The sequence below is a fragment of the Malaclemys terrapin genome, chromosome 3 (genome assembly GCF_027887155.1).
Source record: "Malaclemys terrapin pileata isolate rMalTer1 chromosome 3, rMalTer1.hap1, whole genome shotgun sequence".
NCBI classification, from domain to species: domain Eukaryota; kingdom Metazoa; phylum Chordata; order Testudines; family Emydidae; genus Malaclemys; species Malaclemys terrapin.
Window position 1 is genome coordinate 69859812 of NC_071507.1, and position 13586 is coordinate 69873397.

General features: G+C 40.6%; 1 protein-coding gene across 1 annotated transcript in view; it reads right to left on the reverse strand.

Moving 5' to 3' along the window:
* Positions 1 to 13586, reverse strand: part of KIF26B (kinesin family member 26B) — a 421406-nt gene that overhangs the window by 136182 nt on the left and 271638 nt on the right. The window contains exon 5 of the mRNA XM_054023876.1: positions 12123 to 12306. Coding sequence (XP_053879851.1) covers positions 12123 to 12306 — 184 coding nt within the window. The remainder of the gene's footprint in view (positions 1 to 12122; positions 12307 to 13586) is intronic.

Here is a 13586-nt window from a genome sequence, read left to right on the forward strand (position 1 = left end):
TATTGGAGAGACAAGGTGGGTGAGGTAATGTTTCTTTTATTGGACCAACTTCTGTTGGTATGAGAGACAAGCTTTTGAGCTTACATAGTGCTTTTCTTCAGGTCTGGAGAATATGTTACAATATGGGCACCCAAGGTCCACAGAAAGCCTTAGGTGCCCATATGCTCTTATTTTTGTGGCATCTTGACTAATTCCCAGAATGGTCAGCCATGCATGGCAAGGGGCACTGCTTGGACCTCCGGTCCTGCTTTGAGCAGGGGGTTGGACTAGATGACCTCTTGAGGTCCCTTCCAACTCTGATATTCTATGATTCTATGATTCTACACCTGAGATCAGATCAAAAATGTGCATTCGCACACCTTCCCCCTTTGTTCACATACGACCAAATACTCAGTCATACAATGCAGAGCCAGCAAGGTCATTTTTACCAAGTCCCAAAGATTTGGTACTTGCAAGTCTGGCTGTCTCTTCACTAGATGGAGGTGACCCCACTGGTTTACAGGTTAGTACCAAATCAGACCAAGGATTGGGGATGACTTCATGGTGTTCGCTAAGCAGCCAAGCTGGGGATGGGGCCTGACATGCTTTTATACCTCTTGATGGATGGTCCTGGAGTAATGTTACAGATCCAGAGTAGAAGCAAGCCTGTTCTCTTAGCCACTGAGTAACTGTAGTTGTGGTGGCTGTTCCTGAGGCACCAGGGAGTGGGGAAGGAAGGAAGCAGATGAAGTTATGGAGCATGGAGAGAAAGGATGCCTCAGAGGAATTGCGAAGGAATGGGTGAATGCCCGAAGACAGAAGTTGTCAAGCTATGCTCTGTTGGAATCACAAATGGGAGGGGAAATGGGTTCGCAGAGGAGACTAAATGGGAGGGATGGTGTCCACAAGGCACTCACAGTATTAAAATCTCAGATCTTCCCCAGCTGGACTGACTATTTAATCAATGCTGTGTTAGAAGCACACAGTAAAGCCCAGGCCTTTAAAGAAAAAGAAAAGCAGAGTGACCTTCGGGGCTGAATCAATAAGCTCAGTTGGATCATTAGTCAGTGTTGTTAGAGCAGTGCTATACTGAAGCCTCCAACAGCTTTACCATCTTGTCAGTTCCCCTGAACATTGCGCATGGACACATGCAGAGAGGAGTCAAACACCCAGGGAAAGGGCTGGGAGGAGGAGATGGGCTTTTGGAATTTAAGAAAAAAAATACACATATTAAATACTGTGAGCTTAAGCACTTACTATACTATTGCCCACCATACTAATAAGATCTTAAAAAACAAACCAACCAACCTACCTAAGTTCCTAGGTTTGGGGAAGTATTCAGCATCTAAATTTCTTACTCAGCATTTTACTAGAATCATCATTGTAATTTTCAGATTATTTGATCTTGACTTTCCTGATTTCTATTAACCTTCTCTACAGGGATTTAAACATGAGCAAAAAGGGGGGAAGGAATTTTAAACTGCACTTTGGAAAGCTCCAGAAGTGAAGTGGAAGTGATTAACTAGGTCTACTATAATGCCACAAAATAATATTATATAGAGAGTACAATTTTGATCTAAGTATCAAAAGTAGTAAAAATAAAAGGTCCAAAGAAATCAAACAGTTAAGAAGGATGAATTTTTATAATCTAAAAGAATTGTAATTTATATTTGTGTAAGAGATTTATAAAATATGGCTACTGTATTTTTGTCACAATTTAAGCAATATAACATGCCTTGTGTTCTTCAACCCTTCAGAAAAGACCACTTAATATATTGACTAGACGTTAAGGCTTTCTGGAGCTTCTTTCATTAGATTCACTAGACTTCAGCAACCATATCAGCTGAGCTGTGTTGACTGAATCTCATAGATCACGGCAGGTGGTTGGCTAGTGGTCTACAAAGCAATTATAGTTACTTTGCCCTTTAGTGACCTCACACAAATACACTACCACAACAAAGTACCCTACACTAATGAGCATAAAAACGTATGTCCAGCACAAGGTCTAGGACACTGTGTGGATAAGCCAATTAGAAGTGTGCAAAACTCAATTGTATCAGTTCCCTGGGTTTTGTGTAAACCTTTTATTAAATTGTACTCCAAAGCTTAAAGTGAAATTCAGCTAAAAACATGAAGTCAATCCACGTGAAACAATCAAATTTCATGGTGGAAACTATGCTATAGAACCATGTTAAAGAATCACAGAAGAAACTGCTTTCTTCTACCAAAGATCCCTGTTCAGTGGTAGAATAAGGTAAACAGTTTTATTTCTAAAGCTAACCCCATTCTCTCTTTTACTGTAGAGCTTTGTCTAGAAACTCCCTCAGTCCATCTATGTTTCTAGAAGGTCACCCATCACCATAGTATCTCAGTGCATTAAACCATTTCAATGGGAAAAGAAACACTATTTCCTGTAGATTTTGAGGTACCAAAGGAAAATTCACAATTTACTAAACAGCAATCCATAGTCTTTAGAAGAGTTACCATTCAATGAGATAGTGATGTTCAGCACGGGTAGACTTTCTATTGAGCCACTAAAGAATACAAGATAGACACAGATATGAAGAAATGCCACTCAGGGGGTTTGCAGCAGTGTAAATCAGGAGTGACTCATCTATAGGGTTACTCTGCAGCAATAACATCAAAGTTGGACCCAAGAGATCTACTGCCCACACTTTTTTTTGATCGAGTCAGCCATCATTTGATTTTGCTGAAATTAATCTAAAATGTGATTGTGACAGGAGGCGAAAGGTCAAAGGTCTCTTTATGTTGCTCTATTCAGCCTCTGTGCTGTTTAGATTAAGGGGAAAATGAAATTCCTGCCACAGCAGTTTGTAAAATGATCTTTTCCACTTAGGGAAAAATTCTGCTCTCAGATCAGCAGTGGGAACAGAGATCTGCCTTGCAGATTTGAAAGTAAAATTTCACTGTTAAATTCTGATTCTAGTTGAGCACAGGAATTCCATTGAAGCAGATTTTTTTCCCAGAGCTCCCAGTGATACAATAACTACTACACCATTTCCAGGGGTTTAACAACACTGGCCCAGACACACAGCAATGCTGGCCGATTGGCATAGGTTAGGAAAAATAACCTCTTCCTCACCTCTTTTCGGGGTGCCTTGCACTGCAGGGATTCCAGCAGAGAGTAGTTTCTGCACTTAGGAGACAGCAGGAACTATAACAATGGCAATCCCTTCAGTGGTGGGTGCACAAATGAGTGGAGGTTTCTTACACATACACACTCCCTCCCTTGCATACTCAGGCATGAGACAGTCACATTCTGGCCCAGTGCTCCAGCACAGGGGTGGAAGGGTGGCACTGGCACCATCTGGTTGGGCTTTCATTTAGTGCAAATTAACTGTACCTGGAAAATATGATTGGGAAGGCTGGAGAGTAATAGTTTATAGCAATTCTTCCAACTTCTCTTAATTTCATCTTTTGTCTTTTAAAGCAGCTTGAAGTAAAGAAAATATTTAAAATCCTTCTGGTAGCGCGCACACAGAAGGAATCTGGCCAAAATGTACAAAAGCCTCAGCCAGATCCATCCAACGTGCTTGCTGGAGAAAATTTCAGTTATGAGCAACTAACTGGAGGGCAAAAGGCCACCTGGATTTCATTCCAAGTGGAACTAACTATTTAATTTATAGAACAATCATGTTGACAACAGTGATGAACACACATGTCCTTTAAACGCCTCATGGGGTATTTCTTCTTTTTTCCATTTCAGTAACCATGGCAACTTTGAAAAGAAACAGTTTTCACTCTTCCCCTCATAAATTGTGTTCAAGTGGTAATGGGTTTAGATCTCATTTGTCCTGTAACAGTTAACGTTCTTTTCTCTGTACTCCCACGGATGAAGGTTTCCAAAGGAGAGACAAACCCTTCCCCTGCTTCACTTTAAAAAACTTCAAAATGGATGTCAATGAAGGGAGCTACTGTACATATTTCAGAAGTTGCATCTGGTTTTCTGCTGACCTTAACACAGGATTTTCATAAACACCCACTCAATGCACACGGGGATGTTGCCAACAAATTCCTCACATCCACAAATCCGCTAGTCAAAATACAAGCATTTCTACTCTAAGATTTTTTTTGCCTATGGTTTAATCAAGACATACATTGGTTTTCTTCCTTTCAATCCAGCTTTCTGTCTTTGCTTTCCAATGAAGTGCTAAAGAGGAGTTAGGGAGTTAAAAGAGGTCACGAAACAACTGTTGGAAACACTTTCTGACAAGGATTATTTAAATAATCTATGATCTGTAAAACGATAGCTAATGTAAATACAAGCAAGTATTGTAACACACATGTTGTGCAATATACACCAGTTACATTGTTCTCTGTGTCTGGGAAATGACTGGGACAATCATAGAGGCTTGAGGGAGCTGGGTGCCAAACTCCCACTGACTTTCAGTAGGAGTCAGATACCCAACTCTTAGGGACTTATGAAAATCCAGCCTATATCTTTTCATGGATGTTGGAAGGGAGGTGCCTTAGGGTCTGGTGAAATCTTGGTATGGGTTTCTAGTTTGGGGGTTGTGTTTGTTTGGAAGGCCAGTTTCTGCTGTTATGGGATATTCCATGAATGGCATGAATTGTATGGCAAATTTTGGGATTTTTTTTTAACCAAATAATAGTGTTTTTAAATAATATGAAGTACTTAGAGACTGGGACAGGCACCGAAGAAATTAAAAGCAATTAATAAATATATCTCTAATCATGGTGCAGACAATGGAAAATGGACAGAATCAGGAGCAATTGCTACTTCAGCTATTAATCTGCCTATCAGTGGTTCTGTTAGTCAGAATGTGGTTAGGCTTATGTATTACAAAGTGTATTCAGCTTCTCCCAATGTGCTGAAATTCACCCCCTACGCAGAGCATCCACATTAGAGTAATGCAACACTTAAGTCCCACTTAATCCCTATGGGAGCCATCTATCCAAGGCTGAATTTCACTCACAGGGCATTACTATTTTATTTTCAGCTTTAAAAAAACAATCCTTTTATCACAATACAGTATATGAGCAAACAACCATTTGGTCTCTGCCCCTGACACAAAGGTCACCTTTCAGTGGCAGAATTTCATAAGGCTACTTGCAGAAAAACAACAACAGAAACCACATCAGGCCATGAAAAACCCAAGTGCTGCATGCAAGCAGTACATTTGCTAGGGCTGGTTGAAAATTTTCCATTGTAACAGTTTTTCAATGGAAAATTGGATTTTTGACAAAATTAAATTTCTCACAAAAAGTGTCTGCTCTGCAGAAAATTTCAAGTTTGCATTGAAAATCTGGAAGCTGAAAGTTTTCAGGTTTTGGCCAAAATCACAAAACATTTGATTTTTAATTTTTAGACAAAAAGTTGAAGTGTTCCATTGGGAGGAGAAAATATTTTTCCAACCAGCTCTAACATTTACCACAATATTCTAATGCTGAGTGAAATCCTGGTATTGTTTGTCAGTCATACAGAGAGCACCTTTCTGCTCCTCTGCTCAGTTCTCTGACTAAAAAAGACTAACATACAATATATATTGCTGAGATAAAAGTACAAAAGAATTTAGAGATGTCATGTGCAAACAGCGAGTATAACTACACTCCATATGTATATCTAAATCCAACCAAACCAATCTGCAACCCAGATGTGAACAAGAGTACAGAATATGACAGTGACGCAGAGATGGGGGCAAAGGAGAAGCCAGTGTAGTGGTTCCAGCTGTTGCATGCTATGGAAGAGGATTATCATTCATGCCCAAAAGACAACTCAATCTATTTTTGTAAAACTGTGGGGATCCCACACAAACATCTGGTTACTAGCCAGCTACTGTCACTACTACATGGAAGCTGAAGCACCTGTGGGCTAGATATGGATGGATGTGTGTGTTCCATTGCTAATTTATTTGCAGTACAGGCCATGTATCTCTTTCTTTAATTAGAATTGGTTGGAAATGAATCCAACAGAGGAGGGCCACAGAACAATCAAGACATCTATTTTTACTTCTCATAGCTTCCTGATTATGGGTCTTATTCTTCACTGCTTTGCTCCAGTTTGACACTGGTGAGATTCTATTGAAAGAAATGGAAGTACACTCATTCAAAAACCAGAGTTAATCAGTGCTGAAACAGGCCCTGTATTTTATCTTCCTCCTCCTGTGGGGTTGAATGTTAACGAGAAGACAATGCTTGTTCCAAATTCCAGTCAATTACAGTATGTTTTATGGACGGTCTTGGGTGCGGAAAGGTGTTAAGCACCTGACCACAACTTTACTTTTTAAGTCTAATACATCAGTCAATCTATATTCTTATTCTATATCTTTGTATCTGAGCTGGTAAGTAACCTTAATACCTCTGAATATTTTGCTAATGGCTAAAACCTGGTTTGTATCACAACTAAATATCAAATAGCCAGATATTTCAGTCCTCACCCACAATTAATTAGAGCTTTGCTATACTGGTCATTTTTTGATAGCCTCCTATTATTCCAGAACAGAGCAGCCACAATCCCAACCAACAAAGTAAAGTCTTGAATTTCTTAAACCTAACTCCACATCCTTCACATCTATCTACACTTTAACTTCCATATAAATGCAAATATTTGAAAGGAGATGTGGGGGAAATTAACAGAGCTTCTTGAACAGCCATATAGGAAATGTCTATCTTTGAAGCAGGGCACTGTCAAACAAAAAGTATGTAAATAATAATGTCTCAGTGATCCAATAGGTTGAAAATTCCCATCACCACATCTGAGGTCTCCACAGTCTGACTGGCAAACTACATTCTCCATCGGCAATTATCTATTTATTATGCCTCATTCCTATCCCTGACCTATTAAAATGTCAATTATGCTACAGAGGAAAATTGATGAACGTATATGAGCTTTAGATAATAATTACACTGGTCTACAATTTTTGAGAAGTCGTCTGCTTCAGAGATAAAATGTGCTATTTATTATGTATTTTGATGTGCTGAATTCAAATATGACAATTAAAACAACTGGCTACTGAGATATTCTAAGATATTTAAGCTTTTACATTTTATGTCTATGTATATTGTGTAGATAGTAGAGTTTTAATCATAAATTGTAAACCTAGGTCTTTTCATGTGTTTATGGTTGCTTTACATGATAATATTTCACCTGTCCCGTTTATGTAACACTTTAAAAATCAGCAAAAGGGTTATATAAATAAAATTTATTATGAAACAAAAGGCAAAAAACTATTATGTACATAGTTTAGTCCTATTCAGTGTCTACTCGGCGCTTCTTGGCTTGTCTCTTGTATTCATTAAATGGAGCATCTCTTGTCACTGTCCAACAATAGTCTGTAAGCATTGATGGGCTCCATTTGCCCTGATAGCGTTTCTCCATTGTTGCAATGTCCTGGTGAAATCGCTTGCCGTGCTCGTCGCTCACTGCTCCGCAGTTCGGTGGAAAAAAATCTAGATGAGAGTGCAAAAAATTCATCTTTAGTGACGTGTTGCAACCAAGGCTTTTGTATGCCTTGAGGAGGTTTTCCACCAACAACCTGAAGTTGTCTGCCTTGTTGTTTCCGAGAAAATGTATTGCCACTAACTGGAAGGCTTTCCATGCCGTCTTTTCCTGGCCGCAGTGCATGGTCAAATGCATCATCTCGAAGAAGTTCACGAATCTGAGGACCAACAAAGACACCTTCCTTTATCTTAGCTTCACTTAACCTTGGAAATTTTCCACGGAGGTACTTGAAAGCTGCTTGTGTTTTGTCAATGGCCTTGACAAAGTTCTTCATCAGACCCAGCTTGATGTGTAAGGGTGGTAACAAAATCTTCCTTGATTCAACAAGTGGTGGATGCTGAACACTTTTCCTCCCAGGCTCCAATGACGGAGTGGCCAATCTTTCTTGATGTAGTGGGAATCTCTTGCACGACTATCCCATTCGCAGAGAAAACAGCAGTACTTTGTGTATCCAGTCTGCAGACCAAGCAAGAGAGCAACAACCTTCAAATCGCCACAAAGCTGCCACTGATGTTGGTCATAGTTTATGCATCTCAAAAGTTGTTTCATGTTGTCATAGGTTTCCTTCATATGGACTGCATGACCAACTGGAATTGATGGCAAAACATTGCCATTATGCAGTAAAACAGCTTTAAGACTCGTCTTCGATGATTCAATGAACAGTCTCCACTCATCTGGATCGTGAAAGATGTTGAGGGCTGCCATCACACCGTCGATATTGTTGCAGGCTACAAGATCACCTTCCATGAAGAATGGGACAAGATCCTTTTGACGATCACGGAACATGGAAACCCTAACATCACCTGCCAGGAGATTCCACTGCTGTAGTCTGGAGCCCAACAGCTCTGCCTTACTCTTGGGTAGTTCCAAATCCCTGACAAGGTCATTCAGTTCACCTTGTGTTAGGAGGTGTGGTTCAGAGGAGGAGGATGGGAGAAAATGTGGGTCCTGTGACATTGATGGTTCAGGACCAGAAGTTTCATCCTCTTCCTCTTCTGACTCAAGTGAGAACGATTCTGGTGCATCAGGAACCGGCAGTCCTTCTCTGTGGGGTACTGGGTTTATAGCTGATGGAATGTTTGGATAATGCACAGTCCACTTTTTCTTCTTTGACACACCTTTCCCAAATGGAGGCACCATGCAGAAGTAACAATTGCTGGTATGATCTGTTGGCTCTTTCCAAATCATTGGCACTGCAAAAGGCATAGATTTCCTTTTCCTGTTCAACCACTGGTGAAGATTTGTTGCAGCATATGTGTGGGGCCCACCTCTTGTCCTGATCTCCAATTTTGCAGCCAAAATAAAGGTGATAGGCTTTCTTAACCATAGTGGTTATACTGCGCTTTTGTGACGCAAAAGTCACTTCACCACAAACATAGCAGAAGTTATCTGCACTGTTCACACAAGTACGAGGCATCTCTGCTCACTTTGGCTAAACAGAAATGTGTCCCTTTGCAAAATCAAACACTGACAAATAAGAGAGCATGACACTATGATTTCTAGAGCTGATATAGGGCAATTTATTCAGCAAAGTGATGTAAGCTTCGTTATGATTGAATCATCCATGACTTCTAGGAATAACATGATGCAATTCATATCATGTATGATGCAATACCAGCTTCAGATTGCATCATTCATTGTTTTGCCTAAAAAGCAAGTACTGTCCAAACCCAGTCATAGATTTATTCATAGATCCAGTCAAAGATGTATTTTAGTCATTTCTGGTTTAAATTGAGATCCCTTCCCTTTATAACTCACTTATCCTCCGCCATTCCCAAGTCAAGGGTCGTATATACTGACCCAATAGCATATCTTGAAAACTAGAGCCAATCAACAATTTTAAACATCATTTTCGTTCTCAGTGACCCAGAATTAGTAAAGTTTGACTACATTTATTTCAGAAGCATTTTGGCTGTAGAGCAGTGTTATAAGGTAACTCATAAGAGAAATAGAAGAGGACAGAAATGGAAATGAAGACTAGACAATTTTTGATATGGAACTATTTCAGAATTAACCGTTTTCACTTGTTTTGATTATATGAATTAAATCTAATTTGTTACAATGACTTTCTTTGAAGAAGCACAATCAAATCATTTAAAAAGCCCTCATTTATGACTCAGTGTATAGGTTCTTTCCTAAATATATCAGTTAGTACTAGATGACAAAAAATTCATTTAGAAAGAAATATTGTCTTGTGTACCTTGGATGGGGCACGCCCTCATCCCAATCAGGAGAAGGCTAACAAGCTCCTCTGGGCTCAACTGGTACTGAACAGGCACAACTGCAGAGCCTGCTCCATTTGGAGGAAGCAAGCTTAAAAGGGAGAACTTGTTACTGGAATGGGTGGAAACCAGGAGGAAAACGGCTGTGCTTCAGAGTTAGCGGATTCTTACAACAGGATCGCTGGGAGGAAGACAGCATGTAAACCTCCACCTCCCACAAGGACTCACCAGACCAGGTATAAGCCCACCACTGAAGACAGGGATAGAAGATATGGCTAAATCCTGGGTGAGGGTTTTGCCATACCTTGCCACCATAAATAAGACAGACCCCTATAGATTCTCTAAAAGGAAAACTCAGAGACTGAACATTCCCCAGGTCCCCCCATACCTGTGAATCCTGAAAGACTGGAGTAAGGTTCCCAAGGGGGACAGGATTTTGGAAGGGAAAAAGACTCCGAAAAGGCTCAGACTATCACAGTATCATAAAATGAAGATTAGAATCCAAATTATCCTGGGTTTTATTCATTTATTACAGTGGAGAGAGTGGAGTTACAATCGGAGAAAATGGGGTTGTACGTGAGAGAGTTAGGTTGGATAGCAGAATGGGTTAATACAATGCCCTTCTACTCCCACAGACTTAGTTCCTTACTTGGGTTCCAAATGTAAATGGCTCTGGAGGACAGGCTAATCTTGGCTCTGTTTGTGGATATAAAAAAAAACTACCATACAGCTGGAACTCCATGCTCAATGGAGGCCCAGAGATAGAATAGCAGGACTGTTGCAGGTCTGAACTGAAGCATATTGGCAGAGCTGTACGCGTATATTTGCGATGCCCTTTCCATATTATGGACAGAAACCTGACGCCTTTACTCAAGAAAAAAATCCCATTAAAATCAACAAGACTTATCTGAATAAAGACTGCATGATTAGGCCCAATGCTGCTTTTGGTCCCTTGCTTCCAGGAGCACATCCCTCATTATTTGTAAATGCAAACTTTATTCTTATCCAGACAGAATTCACCTTGATTCTGGAAATGTAAGAGTCCTGGGAGGACATAGAAAACTTTGCAGTGGAAATCATCCGAAGATTATATTACTCAAAACAGGACTGTTCAAATCTTGTACAGGTTGTCATACTAAATGCTTGGAACAACTAATAGTTAGGCCCTATCCTGCAGCTCCCACTGAAGTAGTGGTACCAGTAGCAGGGTCACATAGGACTTCTCATCCAAACCAGGAGGGAAAAAAAATCCCATGAGCCCTCTAAGATGGACATAAGCCATCCACGAAAATAATGGATGTGGTTCTGTGAAAAATCGTATTATTGCCTGACTCGTTCCCTTAGTGCCCAAGGGCAGCAATGGAAACAGTGAGGCACATTCTGTGTACAGTATGCAGGGCCGGCGCCAGGCACCAGCAAGCAGGTGCTTGGGGCGGCCCCTCCGGAGAGGGGCGGAACGTCCAGCTATTTGGCGGCAATTCGGCGGACAGTCCCTCGCTCCGGCTCGGAGCGAAGGACCTCCCGCCGAATTGCCGCTGCAGACCGCGATCGCGGCTTTTTTTTTTTTTTTTTTTTGGCTGCTTGGGGCGGCCAAAACCCTGGAGCTGGCCCTGACAGTATGTCCAGATTGAACATTACCATTTCTCTGCTAAAAAGGAAAGCGGTTTTCAACAAATTCAGTGTCTTCACTTAGCACTTGATGAATACAGAAAAGCATAATATACTAAAAACCTGTATAAGAGACTACCTTTTAAAACAAACTCCTGTCTTGAGCAACTGTCCCAAAGTATTCCCCAATGTAATGGACCAGACTCACCCCTAGGATGGCAGGGTATCTGTACTGGGGGTTAAAGAAGGGATTATCCCTCAGGTAAGGCAAGTAGCTACCTCGCCCCGAGGCTTCAACCATGGAAGGACACCGTAGGTGACCCAACATTGGAGGCTGGCTGGGAGAGAAGATATATCAATGTATCTTCAAGCTGGCCTGGTGCTGCCATCATGTACTGAAGGATCTGTAGTTAATCAGTATATTAAAAGGGTTTTGATGGGGGGGTGGGAATCAATTGACAAAAGATAAAACTGAGTTGTAGTGTCAATATACAGTCCAACCTACTTCAAGGCCCCAGGTAGAGTTGGGGTTGCAGACAACTCTGTCTTTTCACCCCTATTTCATTTATCACAGCAAGGAGTTTGAAACCTGTGTTATGCCAACAGGACTGAGTCTGGTTCATTGAGCACAAGTTTGCTCCAGCTTTATTAGAAGGTCACCTGCATTTAGCAACCAATTGGTCAGACCTTTGAGTGGATACTGAAGACAAGTTTCAGGGTATGTCAAAGAAGAACAACACGACAGGCCTAGTACTCTATTAATGTTTTGCATGGGACGTTTTTCTTTGAGAGGAGAAAAATAATTATTTTAGAGAGAGTCTGAGGCCTACCTTGCCCAACCCTGGGGTGTCTTTCACTTTGTTGACTGCCCTCAGCAAACATGGTGGTGCAGGGGGTGGGGAAGTCTGAAGGATACTGCTGAAGTTGGTAGAGAAGAGAGGAGATTCAGACGCAGATGATGTAGATGGCCTATGTTTCTTCTTTTTGGACGACAGATTCAACTTTTGAGCAGCTCTGTAGGGAAAAAAACATTGAGTAAAATAAAAACTCTACAGAAAACAAATTATAACTAATGTATTCACAGCTTCTCATTTACAGAGAATCCCCAATTTTGACCTCACTGACTCCAAAAGTGATTCAGATCCAGACATGCCAAACCTGTGGCAAAAAACCACAGAAATTGGGCTTGTTTTTGGCTTAATTGGCTTGTGAGTTGCTTGTTGGCTAGTTTTTGGCTTACAACTTGTTGCTTCTTTTTTTTGATCGGCTCCCAGCAAGCAAGGGCAAGGCGGGGAGAGAGTCGGGGTGCACAGCAGGCTCACCACAGTCCCAGACTGCATGCCGGGGGGATCTAGTCACATAGAGTGTTGGGGTTCTTAGGGATTGGGTTGTTTTGGCCTTGTTTTGAAATGGGATTAGTTTGATTTTTGGCTTATTGTGAAAGTTGGGGTGCTTATTTACCACGTGAAAGTTGGCAACTGTGTTCAGATCTCTTTTACACCAATTTTTCACTGGTATAATTCCACTGATTTCAGTGAAGTTATCCCTGATTTACAGCAGCATGCAATAAGTAGGATCAAAATCAGGCCCCTTTCTCTATACTGTCCTCCAATATAGTCTGCAGGAAATCTCCTGAATCTATAATTAAGCTAATGAGTGATACAGCAATTTATGTTATAAAATTAAGTTCAATCAGTTGAACATTCTGCTATTTCTGTTCACAAAGAATTGTTTGTCTCCCATAAGCCTTTGGTTAGAGAATGAATAGTTGTGGAATGGTTGGATGTAAGCAACCACTATTATGTTAGTTATTATTAAAAGCTCAGGTGAATTAACCGACGTGTAAGAAACCTTGCACAAGCTATTTTAAAATTCTACCACCTCATAAAAAATAACCAGTCTAACATCTGAACATGTGGTGGCCAAAGTTATGCTATTTGCAAGGAGGTGAAGAGAGGCACACAATCTACAGTTGTACTAACAATTTAGTAGTTTAAATAATTTCAACTTTGTTTTAGCCACATAACTTTGGACAAGAATGCTGCTTTTTTGTCCAGCCTTTGAATCAAAAAATCGAAGCTGTCCTGCATTAGAGTGATAGATTCTTACTCTACTACATTAAAAAAATATTTGGTCACATTCTCTTATTTGCACAGATTTCTAATTCTGAGAAAAGATTCAGCAATTAAACTTGATTGATGTTGTTTTGCATACACTCTCTCTCACACACACACATACTCCATGTTGGTATCCCTAGCTAGGCAACCAAGTATATTATAATATTGATGTTATTT